General features: G+C 39.4%; 1 protein-coding gene across 2 annotated transcripts; it reads right to left on the bottom strand.

Annotated features, from left to right (window-relative positions):
- Positions 1-19,373, bottom strand: LOC135476716 (SEC14-like protein 2). 2 transcript variants are annotated; one of them, XM_064756831.1, is made up of 12 exons: positions 19,221-19,373; positions 15,299-15,368; positions 14,087-14,130; positions 13,546-13,702; positions 12,812-12,906; positions 11,884-11,959; positions 7,249-7,329; positions 4,908-4,991; positions 4,489-4,595; positions 3,862-4,004; positions 3,442-3,611; positions 1-2,761 (listed from the first exon to the last, which is right to left on the bottom strand). In XM_064756831.1, the coding sequence occupies exons 1-12, from the start codon at positions 19,272-19,274 to the stop codon at positions 2,607-2,609; spliced, it is 1,236 nt and encodes a 411-aa protein (XP_064612901.1). In that variant the 5' UTR covers positions 19,275-19,373; the 3' UTR covers positions 1-2,606. The 2 variants fall into 2 exon arrangements, with proteins under 2 accessions (XP_064612901.1, XP_064612902.1); XM_064756832.1 differs by lacking the exon at positions 11,884-11,959 and adding an exon at positions 11,734-11,809.
- Positions 19,374-20,952: the final 1,579 nt, after the last annotated feature.

Raw genomic sequence — 20,952 nt, 5'->3', positions numbered from 1 at the left:
GTCAATCAGGCAGAAAATTTATGTTTGTCATATCACATTACATGTATCAACAAAATATTTTGTTCACTTCTATTTTCTAAATAATTCTGACAAAAGTATTTAAAGTGAAGAAATTCATAAATAGTATTTTCAAAACAAGTACTGAAAAAACATAGTCCAACATTATTGGCAAGAGGTAACACTGCAAATTCTGAAAGACAGATGATCAAATATCCAGGGCACCCCCCACCCACACAAATTACACAAAAAACATAACACTGAGGTTTTGTTGTATACATCACATATTAATCAAAACTTACCTCCACTGAGACTAATAAAGAGGCATTTGACTATAACTGGCAATACTTCATGTAGTCTAATGCTTGATATCACTTGTACACTGATGGTGTCAAAGTAACATGGACTTGACTCAATGCCACATGTCAGTATACATGTATGATTTTAATCACTCTTAATGAATTAATTTTTTATTTCATTCTAAATACTTTATGAGCTTCATATAAAAAATATTTTCAGCATTTTTTTGACTCCTGTTCATATTATTTTCTCAAAACAAAACTGGCATACACATACTTTGTAACTTCTATACATATATAATCCATTATCTCAGTAATACAGCAGGATCATTACACTGTATCTAGTGACTATACTCAGACACAGAATTTCTTTAGATGCCTTTCTTGAAATATCTATACACACTAATGAAATCAAATACTAGTATGGCCCATAACACCCACCTTACAATCTGAATATGGTACTGTGAATTCATACATGTTTTTAGACATGGTTTCCACGGTCATTCTGATGACCCTTATTTGAATTTTTGTTTTTCTTCCTGTTAAATGCATGTGCACACTAACATTTCATGTATATCTACACATCAACCTGTGGAATATGATCTTATTCCAAATGTGACTGAGCTAGATGTAGATGAACATTTTCTCTGTGGTTCAAAATCTAGAATAAAAAATTTTTTTAAACTGTGTTGAACATAAACAAGATCAACATATCTACTTAATTTTCTCCCTGGATGAAAATACAGATTCAAAACATTTGTTTCAACTGTGTAGAATATACACTAGATGTAAGGTAATGAAGTCTTTAACTTAAATCCCATGTTGATATTTTCCACTAAGCTTCACCAGTTACAAAAGCAGCAGCTGATAGCACACAGACTTCTTGTAAGACCACATACAATCTTTTCAGGAATGCAAAACCCTTTGACTTCATGCATCCCGGTGGATTTGTAGTTAAAAAAAAATAATGCTCACCAATAATAATTATATCAAAACCTTAGAAATGGTTTGTAATACCATTAGCGCAACTCACTGTTCAAGGCTACAGGTAAGTTAAAACCGGAAAATGTGAAAAAATAAAATCAATCAATACTTGTAAAAAATATACTCAATACAAGACAGATAACATTGCACGGAATGATTCTAGGTGTTATTGTTCGAAGTCAAAATTGCCCTTTGTGTAATTGATATAATCCATCAATCAGATAATCAGGGGTTCAAATCCAGCTCTTGACACTTTGTCAGAAACTACGTGTGGAGAAGCCTGATGAGTGCTGATATACTTTTGTTTTCCTGACACTCTCTTAAAACATTTCTTCTTCCATGACGGCTGATGACTCCCGTTCCGATAGAAATCTACCTCACAGTGAACAAAATAAATTCTGCACTGTTCTACAGGCAATATTAGTTGCAACTGTACAGTGTACAGGTGGAAGGAAACTATAAGATTCCGCCGTGTTGAAGCGCCAATTCAAGAGGTAAGTCAAAAGCCATGTCAAGTGCTTTACAAAACATGGATTTTCTTTTTTTATTTATTTATATTTTTATACTTAAGTAAAACATTCCATGATTAGCATAAATTCCCTTACACTGATCGACACGACGACGACTTACAAGATAACTTGGTCTTTGTAATAGTCGATATGAAAAATCAACCATCCAACCCAATATATCAGCCATCCACAACATCATGTAGCTGTATACAGATATGACAACTCGGTAATATTACATTATAACTGAACTAATATACAGCCACATATGGGCCAACAGAAGTCAGCCATGACAAAGACTTTACAACTTGGTCATTTCTTATGGTCAACATGACAAGTCAACCACATATATAAGGTCATATGGACCAACAGAAGTCAGCCATGACAAAGACTTTACAACTTGGTCATTTCTTATGGTCAACATGACAAGTCAACCACATATATACGGTCATATGGACCAACAGAAGTCAGCTATGACAAAGACTTTACAACTTGGTCATTTCTTATGGTCAACATGACAAGTCAACCACATATATATGGTCATATGGACCAACAGAAGTCAGCTATGACATAGACTTGACAACTAAACATATACGGTCATGTGGGCCAACAGAGGTCAGCCCACGACAGCCTGGTCACTATAGGAAGATATGACTTGCCTTATAACTCAGAGCTTTGCTGCGTCATGGAATAAACAATTCTTTGTCCCCATAATAACGTACATGATCATATCAATATCAACACTCAATCACTCAATCACTCCACACAAAGGATCATAATATCTGAAATATTATCTTGATCTCCTAAAATTTTGTGGCTGTCAGGTATCTGTGCCATTGACAATTGCTGCGTCTGCTTGCCCTACTTCCTTCCACACCTTGGTGGCACCTGTGTCATCCGGTACGAGCACCTCCACAGAGTATAACACCTGCTTACTTCTGGCCCAGCTGTACGTGTTGTCAAAACGAAGCACATCTGGCAACACCAAACAAAGACGAAGCAGTGAATTCATTTATAAATACATTCAACAACAAAAGAACATATACACGTCAGGCCAGTGAAGGTGTATAGGCGCATAACTTAACATCAGGTGTTACAGGTGTATTACAGACACCACATTTTGTACAGGTGTATAACTTACAGACACCATTTTTTGTACAGGTGTACCTTACAAACACCAGTTTTTGTACAGGTTTATACATGTACTTAGACACCACATTTTGTACAGATGTATGACTGTCACCAGGCTTTGTACAGGAGTATGTCTTACAGACACCAGTTTTTGTACAGGTGTATAACTTACAGGAACCAGTTTTGTAAGATGTATCACTTACAGATGCCAGGTTTTGAAAAAGTATATCAAACAGACACCAGTTTTTGTACAGGCGTGTAACTTACAGACACCACATTTTGTACAGGTGTAAGACTTAGTCACCAGGCTTTGTACAGGTGTATGTCTTACAGACACCAGTTTTTGTACAGGTGTATAACTTACAGGAACCAGTTTTGTAAGATGTATCACTTACAGATGCCAGGTTTTGAAAAAGTACATCAAATAGACACCAGTTTTTGTAAGGTGTATCACTTACAGACACCAGGTTTTGTAAAAGTGTATGATTTACAGACACCAGGTTTTATAAAAGCATATGACTTACAGACACCAGGTTCTGTACAGGTGTAGAAGCCGTCCTCTGGAACCATGTGACTGTTGACACGCTGTGTCGGGATCACTTCCTCCATGTCACCTGCCTTCTGTCGAACACCATTCTCTGTACGGCGGTACACACCAAAACCAAGATCAAATCCCTCTGTGGTAAACTGCCACCTGGTCAGAGAACACAGACAGTTCAGCATTTATTTATTTATGGGTGTTAAATGCTACACTCAAGGGCTTTCCCTTTATACATAGGAGACAGCAACCAGTTTTAGCGACAGAGGAGACTGAGTTTATAGTGTTGTAAGATATTTTTACTGGAATAACTGACACATAGCTTCACAGGCAGAAAAGCAGATCCCATTTTTAGAAATATGTGAACGGATACAACGGGCTACAACCATAGCTCATGGAGGCTTACCGCAGTCCACTGCCAGCCACCTTTATGTCAAAATCCAGCTGTACTGTTGACCCCCGTTTAACAAGGACCTCTTTGAAGTTCAGGCTTTCAGAAGATTGCATCTTCAGGTAATACGACTCAGGAACTTCGCCTCCAAAACAGATCTGGAAAAATGTCAAGAAATGTCTCAATAGTCCAGTCGGTAAATTGTGGGGGACTAGCCAACCGTACGATGGGAAAACCACAAGCACCCCACATGTTCACCATTGGGTTACCTGCTGACTGATTTCAATATTTATTTATTTACTTGATTGCTGTTTAATGCCATACTAAAAATGAAAATTAAGACTTTAGGAATATAAGAATTTTTCACTTCTAGATGTGAATGGAGATTAGTTTTATGGGTGGACAAAGCTGGAGTGTCCAGGGGAAAACACCTAGCCATAGGTAAGTTACTGATGAGCTTTCCCACATGAGATGTACAGACGTGCACACAACACTGGTGGAAGATAACTGACTTCAATGAACACTTGACTGCTTATTGTTGCTGAGGCCCCACAAGTAGTGAGGGTGAGAGATTCTACATTTTATCATTAAGGATTGTATGATAGCTCCACAGGGAAACATACACCCCCGCTCAACACATACCTTAGAGGAACATTTCGGATCCCCGTTGTCATCGCATGCCGTTCCTCCCCAGTGAATAGGAAGCTGGTCTGCATCTATGTACTTCTTTAGCACATCTTTATAGTTGCCTGAAACCATCAGAGCATTTCTGCACAGTTAGAACACAGTAGCATGATTTATTTGTTGCAGCTAAATGATAGGCTCTAGAATTATTTGTGATTCATATAAAACAATATTTTCATACAGGTGCTTGTTTATACCTCTACCATAACCAAATTAATTCAGTTTAATTTGGTGTTTTGGACGAAATCTCATTTTTCAGTTTTCAACATTTTTCGTCCAATACTACCCCATGTAGTCACATACAAGTCCTACGGATTCAAGTTTGGGGCAACACTGCTTTTAAAAATCAGCCAGAATAATAAGTTAAAACCACTTACTTCCCAAAACATGGACCTTTTTTGCTGTTCCCTCATTTAGAAATGGCTTTACAATGTTGTATACTACCGGGAAAATGGTTGGTGCTGCAAAGCAAGAGATGTTAAACTTGGTGATATAAAGGTATGTACATAATTACATTTATTTGTACAAGCATATTTTTTGTCGGATTTGAGTTCAAACCCATAGCCAGAAATGTTTCATATGCAAAATGAATTGGCCAATTGAGCCAGTGACATGAGTGAGGGCCCCTGCAAGCCTATACAAGCTTGGCACAACTGGCTGTACATGTCTGTGTTCATATGTGCATGGAAGGAATGGTAGAGAGCCCAGACAATATGTGAATCTTGTACAAAGGTTGTACGCTCTATTTTGTACACTAAATCTTCCCACCCAGAGTGTTGTGCGTTGAATGTTGTACACTGATGGTTGAACACTGAATTGATGGTATATAGGTTGTATGTTGTTGCACACTGAATCTTGTACACTAAATTTTGAACCTTGCAAGTCGTACCCTGAAGGTTGTACACTGAATGTTGTACACTGAATGCTGTACCTTGAAAGTTGTACCCTGAAGGAGTGTTTTACACTGACTGTTGTACACTGAATGTTTTTCACTGAATGCTGTACCCTGAAGGTTATACACTGAATGCTGTACACTGAAGGTTATACACTGAGTGTTGTACACTGAATGTTGTACCTCAGATGTGATAGGTTGTACACTGAATGTTGTACCTCAGATGTGATAGATTGTTTACTGAATGTTGTACCTCACATGTGATAGATTGTACACTGAATGTTGTACCTCAGATGTGATAGGTTGTACACTGAATGTTGCACCTCAGATGTGATAGGTTGTACACTGAATGTTGCACCTCAGATGTGATAGGTTGTACACTGAATGTTGCACCTCAGATGTGATAGGTTGTACACTGACTGTTGTACCTCAGATGCGATAGGTTGTACACTGACTGTTGTACCTCAGATGTGATAGGTTGTTCACTGAATGTTGTACCTCAGATGTGATAGGTTGTACACTGAATGTTGTACCTCGGATGTGATAGGTTGTACACTGAATTTTGTACCTCAGATGTGATAGGTTGTACACTGAATGTTGTACCTCAGATGTGATAGGTTGTACACCGAATGTTGTACCTCAGATGTCATAGGTTGTACACTGAATGTTGTACCTCAGATGTCATAGGTTGTACACTGAACGTTGTACCTCAGATGTGATAGGTTGTATACTGAATGTTGTACCTCAGATGTGATAGATTGTACACTGAATGTGGTACCTCAGATGTGATAGGTTGTACACTGAATGTTGTACCTCAGATGTGATAGGTTGTACACTGAATGTTGTACCTCAGATGTGATAGGTTGTACACTGAATGTTGTACCTCAGATGTGATAGGTGTACATGCACTGTATACCCATAACAGTTAAACCCCACATGTTACCTTGACAGTCATCCTTACATACAATGGTCAGGCTATCAATAAATAATATTGTAACGTTATTGTAATATAAATAATGCCTACACATATTTGAACAGATGGCATATTAAAACATTTCACTGGACACATGAAATCAAGCATTCCAACTAAAACATGTGTTCTACAATGACATCTTTCTGTATGTGTGCTTGAAATAGCTGGCAATGTCGAGTAAATCAGCTGTAGTCATGTTAGCTATGAGCTATGATAATTCCCTCGCCCACATATTTACACTGTAAACATAAAATTATCTATTAATAAAAAATTCTTACACGGCAATGGTATGCAGCATGTTAGAGCCACCAGAAACATTGATGTCACGTCAACTGCACCCCACATATACAGCTAAAGATCGCTTAAATCACACCTGGCACGTTAAAATTGATAACAATGGTGGCGTTTTCGATTTTCTCAATGTCCACAATTTTGCCTGCCAAAAACAGCATCTTAGCATGACAAAAAGAGAAAAAGTTATGCTTTTACAACCCACGACAACCACACAACTGGCCATCTCCCACTCACTTGATTTGTTCTCTAAATGTGTTTAGAGGGTTCCAGCCAGCAGGAGGGGCAGAAAGGTGTCAATAACTGGCCGTCTCCCCACTACCCTATTTCTCCGGCTGGTTGAGGCAGTTGTGGGGACAGCACTTATTGGTTGCATTGTGGTTTTTGGTAGGTAGGAACGTATGTAGCTGCACTTTTCAAACTACACGATGCTTTATCTGGACTCTGAAGTACAAGTGTCATATATATATTTGTTTTCACTGGGAAGACCTTGAGGAAGAATAGTTCCATTGTAAGCTGACCAAGCTACCTTCAATAAATAGAGGTATTATTATGTACATACCGTTTATGACAAAGCATGTTTTCTGAGTTTCTGGGTAATGGTCCTCGAACAGCTCCACCATCTCACAGAAGAGGTCGGCGCCTGTGGTGGGGGGGAGGGGCAGACAGAGAATAAATGAATTTATTTATTTATTTGACTAGCGTTTTATGTCACACTCCAGAATATTTCATGCACTTACATGACATCTGCCAACATTTATGGTAGGCGGAAACCATTCGCATGTTCCATAGAGACCTTCCCATGTGCAGCCACAGAGGAAGCCAGCATAAGCTGGACAAATGAGTAAATGATTGTGGTTTAACACCTCTTCCACAATATTTCAGCCTTTAGTGCTAAAAAGGAAAATAGACATAACAGCATTACTGGAGGCAAGTGAACTGCATACAGATTCATTTTGTCTAAATATGTGAATTGGCAACATACCCAAGAATTGTTGATACATAAAATGGATGTGAGGGTCATGGGTGGAAGGGAAACAAGGGGCAATGGGTGGAAGGGAAACAAGGGACCATGGGCAGAAGGAAAACAAGGGGCAATGGGTGGAAGAGAAACAAGGGGTCATGGGTGGAAGGGAAACAAGGGACCTTGGGCGGAAGGGAAACAAGGGGTCATGGGTGGAAGGGAAACAAGGGGCAACGGGTGGAAGGGAAACAAGGGGTCATGGGTGGAAGGGAAACAAGGGGCAATGGGTGGAAGGGAAACAAGGGGTCATGGGTGGAAGGGAAAAAAGGGGTCATGGGTGGAAGAGAAACAAGGGGCAACGGATGGAAGGGAAACAAGATGTCATGGGTGGAAGGGAAACATGGGGTCATGGATGGAAGGAAAACAAGGGTGCAAGGGTGCGTTCAGGTTAGCTAGGAAGGTAAGATGATAACCTACTAGGAAAATGTATGTTACAGTAGTACAGAGCTACAGAGCTAAAACAGTATTTCACTGGGGTTTAAAACTATTCAATAAACAAAACTTCATCACATGCAAGACAACGGCTAGAGTCATTACATGAAGAAAACTACACAGCCGAAAGGAAATCATACAGCAGGGAGTAAACCACAGCAATCTGGCAAGTAACAGATAAACTTTTCCACTTCCCTCACAGACCCAGCTCAATATGTATGTGATACTGGTGGATGGTACTTCCTGTAAGACTGCCTAAAAACACCCTCCAAGCACTGCTAACCCATTATTGCCATCACAGCCTACAGAAGGCTGCCTAAAAACATCCTCCAAGTGCTGCTGACCCATTCTTGCCACCAGAGCTTACAGAAGACTGACTAAAAAATCCCTATGAGCACTGCTGACCCATTATCGCCACCACAGCCTACAGAAGACTGCCTAATAACACCTACAAGCACTGCTGACCCATTATTGCCACCACTAACTACAGAAGACAGCCTAAAAACACCCTCCAAGCAGTGCTGACCCATTATTGCCACCACAGCCTACAGAAGACTCCCTAAAAACACCCTCCAAGCATTGCTGACCCATTATTGCCACCACAGCCTACAAACAACTCCCTAAAAACACCCTAAAAGCAATGCTGACCCATTATTGCCACCACAGCCTACAGAAGACAGCCTACAAGCACTGCTGATCCATTATCGCCACCACAGCCTACAGAAGACTCCCTAAAAACACCCTAAAAGCGCTGCTGATCCATTATTGCCACCACAGCCTACAGAACACTCCCCTAAAAACACCCTAAAAGCACTGCTGATCCATTATTGCCACCACAGCCTACAGAAGACAACCTACATGTATAAACAACCTATGTGTACTGCTGACCCATTATTGCCACCGCAGCCAACAGAAGACAGCCTATAAACAACCTGGTTGCACTGCTGACCCATTATTGCCACCGCAGCCTACAGAAGACAGCTTATGAACAACCTACGTGCACTGCTGATCCATTATTGCCACCACAGCCTACAGAAGACAGCCTATAAACAACCTACGTGCACTGCTGATCCATTATTGCCACCACAGCCTACAGAAGACTCCCCTAAAAACACCCTAAAAGCACTGCTGACCCATTATTGCCACCACAGCCTACAGAAGACAACCTACATGTATAAACAACCTATGTGTACTGCTGACCCATTATTGCCACTGCAGCCAACAGAAGACAGCCTATAAACAACCTGGTTGCACTGCTGACCCATTATTGCCACTACAGCCTACAGAAGACAGCCTATAAACAACCTACATGCACTGCTGATCCATTATTGCCACCACAGCCTACAGAAGACTCCCTAAAAACACCCTAAAAGCACTGCTGACCCATTATTGCCACTACAGCCTACAGAAGACAGCTTATTAACAACCTACATGCACTGCTGACCAAGAAGAGTCTGCTTTAAACAAACCATTTATGCAAGTGTCCTAATTATCAAAAGAAAACCACTTTAATCGTTATAGGGTATACATCATAATTCATCTAAAACTCTCAGACTGAGGAACCAAGTTAGCTCAGTCTCTATAAGTAGGGGAGATAAAACTCATCTGGATTCGGAGCCGAAACACAGGAGATCCAGAATGATATATACAGTACCTAAGGTTAAAAGCTGCAAAAAAGAGATAGGATTACTTTCAAGCTGTACAAAGATCAACCTGATTGTTAACTGAACAAACAGACAAAAGAGATAAGATAACCTAAATTCAAATAATCGTTTAAGATAAGGAGACCGATCTTGCACAAAGTACAGGTACTGTAATTCTTCAAGCTTTTCGCATGTTTGCAATGTTTTTACTCAAGCATATTCTGAAGGCTTTATTCTGCAAAGACCGAAAAAATTATACTTTTTGTGAAGCCCAAAGTAGCTTTGTCTCAAAAATCAAATTTAAAATTTGCATAAATTGCACTAAAAGTTGCTCTTTTAATTGCGAAAAGGTTGAGAAATGAGTATATTTCTGTCACTGTATTCTCAAGTGTAACTTTCTATAGTCACATAATTGTTAACAAATAAGAGAAATTCCAGGAAAATATTTAGTTGTACCATATAGGTTGTGGGGATTTGGCTTTCCCTGTGCCGACTGAGATATCTCTGGACACCAGTGGAATGAGCCCCGAGGTGTGAAAGCCATAAGGCCACAGTGGGCTCACCAGGAAATAAAATCCATTTATTAATGGTTTTCTTTGACTAACAACATGTATCTGGTTTGTCTTGCGCAGTGATCTGTCCCTCACTGTTCAAAAACTTGATACCTGAAATGTGTTTCACCTGAAGCTTAGCATTTTTCAAGTGACACATTTCGCTTGATTTTCACCGATTCACCCAAATTGTAGGGACACTTACAAGATTTTTTTGAAGTCTCTCCAAATATCTTTAAAGAAAAATTTAAGTGTGGAATCAAAAGTATCATTTTAAAGTGTTTTTGTGTTCCTGAAAGAACATTTTTACACAGTTACCAAACTTATGGTGAAATACTGTAGATGGAGAATTCAGGAATCTGCATGTAACTGGTGTAAGGCATTTTTAGGGCAACAAAATGTTGATAAAAAAAGTGCGCCGATTATTTGTGCAAATGCAGTAAAAGATGTACGTGTCATTAGTGACAGGTGAAAAGGCTGAAGGGTTAGTACAGAGTCAATTTACAATGAGATTCTTGAGAGCACATGAATGAGAAGACTACGTGTAGGCTGCATACATTGTATTTTACCTAAAATTTCGCATTTTTCAAGCAAACACATTTTGCTTGATTCTGATTGATTCATTCATCTTATGGGGTCAAGTAAGAGTTTTTTTGTGAAGTTTTATTAATTTCTTATCACAAGAACTCAATCATCAGAAAGTGCATTTCTGCATGCCAAACATTAGGGAATTACACTTTATAACCTTAACAGTAGAAACTGGTTATTTTTTCACATGAGTGGCATTTTGTCCATGTTGAAGAATCCATATACATGTAGGTCACTGACATGTACAATGCTTCACAGCTTACTGTGGTCGAGGTACTAGAGGAGGACCAGGTCAACAAGTGTTTTCAGAACCTCAAGGAGCACATATATGCCAGTTACGGCTGAATGGATAACATACAAACTTCACATCAAGCAGTGATGACATGAAAAACCCAATATATCACAAAACAGGGGCACATGCGATGGGTCTCCTTTTCATTAGCTTATGTTCCGGTAGCAGAGGCAAAAAAAAAATGATAAACACACTCTTATTCGTAAGTGAATACACTGTACTGAGTGTTCCAGTTTACTGAATGATTCCTTACAATACAGGTGAATAAAACCGTGACGCCTCACTGGAACGCCATGCTGAGGATATGGTGTCCAGACAACCATACAGGTCAAACTTAATCTAACTGTAACAACACTGCTAACTTTTAAACCTCAGACAATTCCCATCGCAGTAATGAAGCCAGGTCTTCTGCCTATACACTCTACACAATAGGCATTCCATATGTTTCTGTATATCCTCCAAATGTGGACATTTCACAAACATTTGAGATATTTTCTGCAGAAGTTTTCATATGTACCTGGTTTCCATAAATGTCTTCTTCCAAAGTTTTCTAAATCAAATAAGCATGTGATCTGGTCCACTGGTCTACCTTGCTGCCAGCCAGGTGTGAGTAAAACACAAAGAAGAAATATGTCAGCAATAGGGTGCACACGTTTTATATCCCTACCTGGTTTCCATAAATGTCTTCTTCCAAACTTTTCTAAATCAAATACGATAACGATTTGGTCCACTTGTCTACCTTGCTATCAGGTGTGTAACATGCAAAGGAAAATATGTCAGGAATTTCAGTTTTTTAGCTCACGAACTACTTGCATAGAAGTAGTTGCTTATCAAATTTTCAAATCACAATTATGATAAATAAAAGAAACTGAAACTCTCAAATTATATGTTTTACAATTTTTATGGTTTCGTCAATTTTTAGTGATTTTTTGCAAGCAAGTATAATTGAAACATTAAACAGAGTAGAGATGGAAATCCATGTACTTGGGATGGTTGGGTTAGTTGGACACCAATTAGCTCTTAGTGTCTGGAGGTTGCATTATAGAGTCTTCTCCATGTCTAAAGGGGGTTTCCCAGAATTCTGTCTTCTCATTGTGGCTGACCTGACAGTGTTCTTTTCTTTTTAAAACAGAGTTTGGGTGTTTGAGTGAAGGAAACTCATCAATCTCTGCGTAGAATCAAATATCAGATCCAAGGGAGAAGGTTGAGCAGCAGTTATGACAACCTAGTTAAAGGTCAAGTGAAAATACAAATGTATCTTTTGCAATTAATATTACTTTCAGTCAAGGTTAGCCTTTCTTGCAGGTATTCATCTGTCTCTGTGTGTCTGTCAGCAACTTCACAGAAAACTCACATCTTAAAGAAAATTTTATGCACAGGATGGCTTTGGGTTAGAAATGAAATAAGCAGATGCCATTTTCTCCTGTGAAACAGTTCAGGTCGGGGAAGTGTCACAAACTAGAAAGCAAATGCCTCTTTAGAAAGGGGCGGGGTAGGGGCTGTGGGGTTGCAAACTAAATCAGTCCTATGCAACTTCATACTTTGAAGCGCAGATCTTCATGCAGCACCAGCCCTATCTTTTTACAAGTACATACCTCTTTGGTCAGCTGTGCAAACTTCCTGTATATGGTCTCCAGCAAGTGAATCTTGCTTTTAATAATATCTCGCTTTTTCACTGATCTGCAAATTCCTGAAATATGAAATAACATAAGTTATTTCCATCTTGAATTAGACTATGAAATTTGCAATTAACATATAAACAATGGTAACATTCACATTCCAACTGCAAATTTATTTTGAACAACCCAGCTTTGCCAGCTGAGGACTTGAACCAGCCATTTCTGGATGTCCAATCCACAATCCTACGAAGAGACTAGACTATGTGGACATTACCTCCAGGAGTTACAATAGTCCATATACTCCCCCAGTTTTGAATAAAAGGCCACCTGTCAATGGCATGTTTTATTATCTAGTACAGGGGCCTCCGTGGCTCAGTTGGTTAGTGCGCTGGCGCAGCGTAATGACCGAGAAGCCTCTCACCAATGCGGTCGCTGTGAGTTCAAGTCCAGCTCATGCTGGCTTCCTCTCTGGCTGTACGTGGGAAGATCTGCAAGCAACCTGCGGATGGTCGTGAGTTTCCCCCCTGGTTCTGCCCGGTTTCCTCCCACCATAATGCTGGCCGCCGTCGTATAAGTGTAATATTCTTGAGTAAATAAATTATCTAGTACAAGAAACGGTTTAATATGTTAAAAAAAAAAGAAACAATGTTATACATTTTTTCTGTTTCCTTTTGCTTTGAGAGAATCACATCTTTAACATGATCACAAACCTTTGAGGTCAATGTGTCCGAATGGGTCAATCCAGAGTAGTGCCCCTTCCTTGTCCTGTCCAAACAGTCCACCCGTGTAGTACTTCTCCACCACTTCTGGCACCGCCCAATCTTCAATGATCGTGTCTGCCCCGACTTGCTGTCTCCACACCACATCCTGAGGCAAAGGACATAAAGTTATCAAAATGTCACCATGATTTACTTAAAATGTATGCTTGGGGTTTTACGTCATACCTAACAATTTTGACAACACATGACACATGACAACAACTTTACTTAAACCTACAACCACTTGCTGAGAGTACAAACAAAACAATTGATAATCTGTTTGTCATATGCAGGAAAGTTAGTCGCTTGTTTGCAAAGGGCTAGTGGTTTAATTACTTCACGCACCCTGTTTTTCTCCACCCAAAAAACCGACCCCCTTAATAATATAAGTGAAAAGCTCTTCAGGGCAGCCTTTGACAATAATCCAATAAATCTATGTAAGTATATGTAAATATATCAATCCTTTCATAATGATGAATGAGCCTGTACTTACATTACGCATCATGGTCTCTGTTTTCTTGACATCAAATTCTCTGGCTGAAAATAAATGTCAAAAAAAGCATATCTCAGTATATAACAGCATATCTCTGCATGTTATAGCATATATGTACATGTATCTCTGCATATCACAGCATATCTCTGCATGTTATAGCATATATGTACATGTATCTCTGCATATCACAGCATATCTCCGCATGTTATAGCATATATGTACATGTATCTGCATATCACAGCACATCTCTGCATGTTATAGCATATATGTACATGTATCTCTGCATATCACAGCATATCTCAGCATATTACAGCACATCAGAGCATATCTCTGCCCACATGACCAATCCCCCAATCTACAAGGTTACTATAACAATTATTTATCAGTAAACATGCCACAACAGCAACATCAAAAGTCATCATGGACATATCAATATCAGAAGCAGGGTCAAGTATTTAAGTTCAACCAATATGTGCTTATTTTTTAGTTCATTTGTGAGATAAAACTACACAAGTTGGATAAAGTCATCTCAGGGTCTCACAAAAACTCTAATATTATCAGTCTACACAAAATAAGGCCTTCACAATATGCTTGAGTAAGACTGGATATTTATGCTGACCAAGGTAACTGAAGATGCTAAAAACACAGATGTCAAAATCTGCAATGCCATCAAGATCACATGGTGCAATTTGTCATAACGAATCTTTGTATGTATATGTATGCATGCTTGGGGGTTTTCAGTCATATGAAGTCATTAGATGTGTACATATATACATGTACTTTGTCTTCTTGTGGCAGGCCAAGTCCGTGCCACTGCCATTGAAGTATCATGCCAAAGACACCAGGCATGACACCCCACCAGGTCACATTATACTGACACCACGACGACCAGTCCTGTTTCCCTGCTCTAGCCTCTTAAAGCTGAGCACCAAGCGAGGCAGCAATAACCATTTTCAAAGTGTTTGATATGATCCAACCTGGGTTTGATCTCAGGTCTCCCGAGCCAGATGTTCTATCATCTAGGCCAACAAAGCAGTCTTTATAAGATCTGTACTTTTTGATTAAAGTCAACTGATAGTCAGTGTGACACAAGGTATGAATGAAGCTATACCTAAACAGTGTTTTTATCAGCAAAATACTGCATGCACATGTGCTACCAGCGATTCTGGGTGTAAAATACTGATTTAAAATATATAAGGAGATTGTACATACCTCTTAGCCACCTAAGCAAGCAGTGTTCATCATGACTGGGTGTCAATATGTCCTTCACAGCTTCTCTTAACTGGAAAATCAAACAGTCAAGAAAAAGTTGAAGGCAGCGCCAATGGTGACTAACATAAGGTGCTATTAAATAAATGGAAGGCTGTTTTTTGTTCGCTCTTTGGCTTATCCTTAAAGAGACTATACTGGAGTTTTTGAGCAGGGTTAATTTGATCAAATTTTTATTATTATGTTTTAATAGCCCAAAATTACTATTCACAGAATATCCGCCACATCTGTGCAGAATTAAACAAGAGCTGTTAAAGTACACTTTGCACAGAGAAATATTATTTACCTAAAACAAGCCATCAACAGAGCCTTGGTGGTGTACTTGAAGGCTTCTTTCAGGCAAATCATATTGCCTTAATTTTTAATCTTCTTCACAACACATGTAGCTCATAACACTGATAAGCAAAGCTTATCCCCATCCTGTAACTCTCCCGACCACCACCTCTTCCTGCCCATCTCACGTTCCCACCATCTAGCCTGGCCCTATGTTATAATCAGTATACAAATGTGCATCACACAATGATTAATACTAGACCAAGACCCATTTCCACCACTCCTGACACCACCCACCAGACACCACCATCCCTGACACCACCCACCAGAAACCACCCATCTGACACCACCACTCCTGACACCCCCCCTGACACCACCACTCCTGACACCACCCACCAGACACCACCACCCCTGACACCACCACCCCTGACACCACCACTCCTGACACCACCTCCCCTGACACCACCCACCTGAAACCACCCATCCAACACCACCTCCTCTGACACCACCACCCCTGACACCACCTTCCTGCCAGCAACCACCCTTGACACCCTCTCCCTAACCTCCTGACCGTTCCACCAAACCACTGCTTTGGGTGTGTTAACAGGCCAGCAAAGCTTGGCATGACCCAAATATGTCAGTTGACAGGGAGCACAACTTTCTGACAGATCTGAACAACCAGCTACACATGCCTCTAAGGTTGTGAACAAAAAGATGACTGTAACAGCCAGGAAAAATGAGACAGGTGTCACTCTTTGGCTTGTGGTTGAGTGTATGTGAACAGTATCTGATACACTGTACCCTTCTGTCGTAATACTAAACAGCCTCCCTGATTTATTTATTTATTTACTTATATATTCCCTTCTTTACTTATTTACCTGACTGCTGTTAAACCCTGGGCTCAAGTACAAATTTCCCCAAGGCCACACAAATTTAAATTGTTATTTTACGAGCAGACCGTATCTTTTTTCAATGTCAGAAATAAACACAAAACTTGAAAATCCTCGTGGAAAATATTAACTATCTCCGCAATTTCTCTTGTTGAAGACATACTGACACAATCAGAAAGCCTTGAAAAACAGGAAATTCACAAAATCCTAAAGATAGGACAACTAAAAAGCCAGATTTTCGTTGTATTCAAGCTGTACTCATGAGTATTTCACTTATATGACCGGGAGCAGCATTATGGTGGGAGGAACACGGCAGAGCCTGGGGGAAACCCACGACCATTCGCTGACAGCCCTTCCCACATCTCGGCCGGAGAGGAAGCCAGCATGAGCTGGACTTGAACTCACAGTGACCACTCCTAGGTCATTGCATTGCGTTGGCCTGCTAACCACCTTGGCCATGGAGGCCCCGCAGTTTTATAGTCGTAGGAAACAGGAGTGCATGGTGTAAACCACCACGTGTTGCCAAGCTACTGACAAACTTTCTCATCTGGGACTTACAGATAAACACACACACAAACACACATTCAACGGTATACAGGGTAGTAGACCAGGTTATAAACCATAGCATTTCCACATACACACTACAAGTATGTACTGGTTCATCGGAATCCTGCGTGTTCAGATCTACATGTACATCCTGCATAGATGAGGTACCTACTTCCTTGCTAGATCCACATCTCCATGTATTATAACTAATACATGTACCAAGCCTATATCTAGGTTAATCTATTTATGTACACATATTTATGTACACATATTTATGTGCACACATTTATGTACACATACTGTATATATGTGCACACATTTATGTACACATATTTATGTGCACATACATGTTCAAGTACAGTTAATGACAGAAAATTGCATTCATCACTAAGTTGCACATTTTACCTGATTCTGAGTGCTCTATTAATCTTACACGTAAAGGTGTTTTTAATAAGGTTTATTTGAAAGGTAGAATAATATCTTCCACCAGAAGAAATATTTTATGACCATAATTTGTCTATAAAAATGCACTTTTTGGAGTGAAATTTAAGGTTGTTTTAAGTCTTGACAAACACATGTACATAAACAAACACTTTACTGGATCTTCTCCGCTTGAGCAATCCCAGAAACATTAAAACAGGGTTATTCAGCTATGTCCATATAAATGAAGTAACAACGACAGTTACTGAACTAACGTACGTAAAATCGTACCTCTGAGATCGGTTAGCCATATTCCAAGCTTAGCTTCCACATTAACCACATTAAGTTAGGGTCTTTAATATTCACGAATAACTAAGTGATATGAAGTAAGAATTGCTGAAGGGTTACAGGAAACATATTTTTGTAGCATACAGCTTTGACATATTCAGGACAGCACAGGCGGAAGGACCGAATTCTAGGTAAGTAAATAGAAGAGTACAGATCTGTATTTCTGAAAACTAAGCTGGGGAGAATGAAACAGATCTCAGATCAAGTACAACTGTTGCAAATGCTACCCAATTCAAAGCTGAAAGTTCGTCCCCACACCTTACAGTTTTTGAACTGCAATCCTCGTGAACTGCAATCCTCCTCAACTGCAATCCTCATGAAGCAAGAAACACTGAGAAACCCACTTTTCGATCATATTTTCCCTGCAGCAGTGCTGTAACTCACTAGAAACAAAATATTGAACAAAACAGCAAAAGCGAGAAGGTATGCATCTACTATCAGACGAAATGAGTTGTGTACGAGACAATGTGGTGGCTGGTGACCTGTTCAAGTGAGTGAGTGAGTGAGAGATATTTCCTTTCTCATGAGTTACAACAGCAGTGTGGAGAAAATATATGACTGGGGAGCGAGCTTCTACAATGTTTCTGCTTCATGCGGAGCACAAATGTGACGTCAGGCCTAAACTGAAAGGTGCGGGGATGAACTTCAAACTTTGAATATGTGTATGTATACTTGGGATTTAATGTCGTATACTTAATAATTTTGCAGTCATATGACAATGAGAAGTCATTCAATGTGTTCAAGTATACTGTTTCTTTTCGTAGCAGGACGAGTTCACGCCGCCAAAGTGCTGCTGTCACTGAAGTATCATGTCAAAGACACCAGTTTATTGTGTCACCAATTATTTCAATTACTAGCTTCTAACTTTATCTGATCTGACTTTGTATACTGAACCATGGTCTCCATCCAAGTCTGGCTTGATGATCCCTACATGTAAAACCTTGCTTCAGGAGTTGAAGTCCAGCTCATGCAGGTTGCTGACAGACGTACCTTCCCACATACGGCCAGGTTTTTAAAGCCTGGTTTCCTCCCACCATAACACTGATCACTGTTGTAGAAGTGAAATATTCTCCATATGGGGATCTTAACCTCAATAGCAATTGCCTATAATTAACCCAGAAGAATACAACAGTTCATGATCAATCCAAAACCCAATCAAATAATTAAATAAATAGGCCTAAATAAAACCTAGCTACATGTATCATTAATTTGCCAATAATCTGTTTCAGTGAGAATAACTTTCCAGGCATATCGTTGGAAATTAACTAAATATGTTACCTGGAATAAATGCATTATGGTATTCATTTCAAATCGTCACGGCCTGATTGTTAAATGTCGTTAGGCGTACTTAGCCAAGCCAAGCTCTAGAAATAGACCTGCAAACATACCTTTTCCAAAGCCTCGACCTGTTTTGGGCTTAAATCCCCGACTCTCCCGCTCATCTTGTCTCTCACTATCAATGACCTTTCAGGCTGAAGTGGATTTGCTTGCCGTGTGAGGTGACATTTATGTCATGACAGCCTGAGGTAACATTCGACAGGTCTGTTTAGAAAACGGCGTTGGCGGATGACACCTGACCCTCAGTGACAGACGAATTTCCAAACCCAACACAAATCCGGCAGAATGACTATCACATCGAACAGAGTCATAATTTTAAAAAGGCATTTTATTTCATACCCATTGAAAATTAATTAGGCTTTTGTAAATTTATTCGTGCAAAATAGACAGATTCCTGGAGTTCCACACAGTTCTATTCATGGTCCTCTGCTATTTTTAATTTATATTAACGATATCGTGTTTGCATCTAACCTTGAAATTACCCTGTTTGCCTATGACACGAGTGCCGTTTTATCTGACTCCGATCCTGTACCGTTAAATATAAAACATAAACGAAGAATTCGATAAGCTTTATCAATGGCTGTGTAGTAACAAATTATCATTGAATATTAAGAAAACCAAATATATATTTATAACACCAAGCAGAAAAAATAACACACATTTCCAACATCATATTAATGTATAGCAACAAGAAATCGAATCTGTAACATCTTTCAATTTTCTTGGAGTAACGATTAACTATATATTGACATGGATGAAACATATCAGCGAAATTTGCAAGAAAATTTCATGTAATCTAGGTGCTCTCCCTCATATTAGATATTTTCTGAAGAAGAAAACGTTATATATTCTTTATTATTCCCTTATTTATCCCTTACTTACATATTGCAACGTAGTGTGGGGTAATACTTGCAAAACCCACCTCCTCCCTCTGATACGCCTTCAAAAACGTGCTGTTCGACTGATAAATTTTCCCCAAAGACATGATCATACTGGCCTATGGTTTAAGCAAAACAAACTATTGTCGATTGAATCTATTAACGTATTTCAAATAAACCAGTTAATTTTTGAAGTGATTACACAGTCCTGATCTTGTCCCTTCCAGCTTCAGTTCTTATTTTATCAAACAATCAGCGGTTCATTATTTCCCCACACGATCTTTGTCAGTCAACTGACAGAGGCCTTTCCATAAAACCAATCTCAGTTCTCATACTTGTAAGATAAAAGGTTCCATAGAATGGAATAAGTTGACCCCTCCCCCCCCCCCCCCCCTTCCCGACTTAAAACACTGTGACTGTTTCTCTTTTTAAATCCAGGTTAAAGTCCTATCTCACCGTCTATGCTTACCGGTACCGTCAGCCAGACTTCAATCCTTCCATTCAAATGTATATACGTTAAGGTAGATTGACTTTGTAAATACTGTCACTCTTAGCTTCAGTATCTTAATTACTATCACCTATATCCTCAGTTAAACTATGCATATCTTTCATTATATAATCATATCGATACGCATGCAGTTTTTATGGGTATGGGTAATTTAATACGGGAATGTTTCAAATACTCATATATTACCCTTAGCTCATATTTTGATATTCTGTTCCCGCCAGAGAGCGGTAGGCCTACATCATCATAACATATACACTTTCTTTACCAATGTCCTCTTAATTTATGTATGCATCTGATGCAATGTGTTTTGTTGGACTCTGCTGCATTTCTGGTGAAATAAATAATAATAATAATAATCTCTAAAACAATGTCCGTAACACCGATAATTTGTCATAT

Source organism: Liolophura sinensis, chromosome 10 (genome assembly GCF_032854445.1).
Source record: "Liolophura sinensis isolate JHLJ2023 chromosome 10, CUHK_Ljap_v2, whole genome shotgun sequence".
NCBI lineage: Eukaryota > Metazoa > Mollusca > Polyplacophora > Chitonida > Chitonidae > Liolophura > Liolophura sinensis.
This window is presented reverse-complemented; position numbering and strand designations above follow the sequence as displayed.

What these genes read in the sequence shown, in the direction of transcription:
- LOC135476716 (XM_064756831.1), bottom strand. Translation starts at nt 19,274, where the DNA reads ATGAGCGGGAGAGTCGGGGATTTAAGCCCAAAACAGGTCGAGGCTTTG. An exon ending in ATCCGAAATGTTCCTCTAAG is followed by an intron (nt 4,005 to 4,488) that starts GTATGTGTTGAG and finishes ACATTTTTCCAG; the next exon opens with ATCTGTTTTGGAGGCGAAGT. An exon ending in GTGGCTGGCAGTGGACTGCG is followed by an intron (nt 3,612 to 3,861) that starts GTAAGCCTCCAT and finishes TTCTCTGACCAG; the next exon opens with GTGGCAGTTTACCACAGAGG.